The sequence below is a fragment of the Corvus brachyrhynchos genome, unplaced genomic scaffold (assembly GCF_000691975.1).
Source record: "Corvus brachyrhynchos isolate BGI_N302 unplaced genomic scaffold, ASM69197v1 scaffold115, whole genome shotgun sequence".
In the NCBI taxonomy this organism is placed as follows: Eukaryota; Metazoa; Chordata; class Aves; order Passeriformes; family Corvidae; genus Corvus; species Corvus brachyrhynchos.
The window spans coordinates 24,314,267-24,314,695 of record NW_008239553.1 but is presented as its reverse complement, the minus strand read 5'-3'; the positions used below and the strand labels follow the sequence as shown (position 1 = coordinate 24,314,695).

At 64.3% G+C, this 429-nt stretch overlaps 1 protein-coding gene across 1 annotated transcript in view; it reads left to right on the top strand.

Annotated features, from left to right (window-relative positions):
• IRF2BPL (interferon regulatory factor 2 binding protein like) overlaps positions 1–429 on the top strand; it is a 7,064-nt gene that overhangs the window by 2,689 nt on the left and 3,946 nt on the right. The window contains exon 2 of the mRNA XM_008639790.2: positions 7–429. Within this exon, the coding sequence (XP_008638012.2) occupies positions 7–429 (423 nt within the window). The remainder of the gene's footprint in view (positions 1–6) is intronic.

The window sequence follows — 429 nt, the reverse complement described above, 5'->3', positions numbered from 1 at the left end:
GGCAAGCGGCCGGGCTCGGTATCCAGCAGTGACCAAGAGCGGGAGCTGAAGGAGAAGCAGCGCAACGCGGAGGCGCTGGCCGAGCTCAGCGAGAGTTTGCGGAATCGGGCCGAGGAGTGGGCCAGCAAGCCCAAGATCGTGCGGGACACGCTGCTCACTCTGGCCGGCTGTACGCCCTACGAGGTGCGCTTCAAGAAGGATCACGCCCTGCTGGGCCGCGTCTTTGCCTTCGACGCCGTCTCCAAGCCGGGCATGGACTATGAGCTGAAGCTCTTCATCGAGTACCCCAGCGGCTCCGGCACCGTCTTTTCCAGCGCCTCCGGCGTGGCCAAGCAGATGTACCAGGACTGTATGAAGGACTTCGGCCGCGGCCTCTCCTCGGGCTTCAAGTACCTGGAGTACGAGAAGAAGCACGGCTCTGGCGACTGG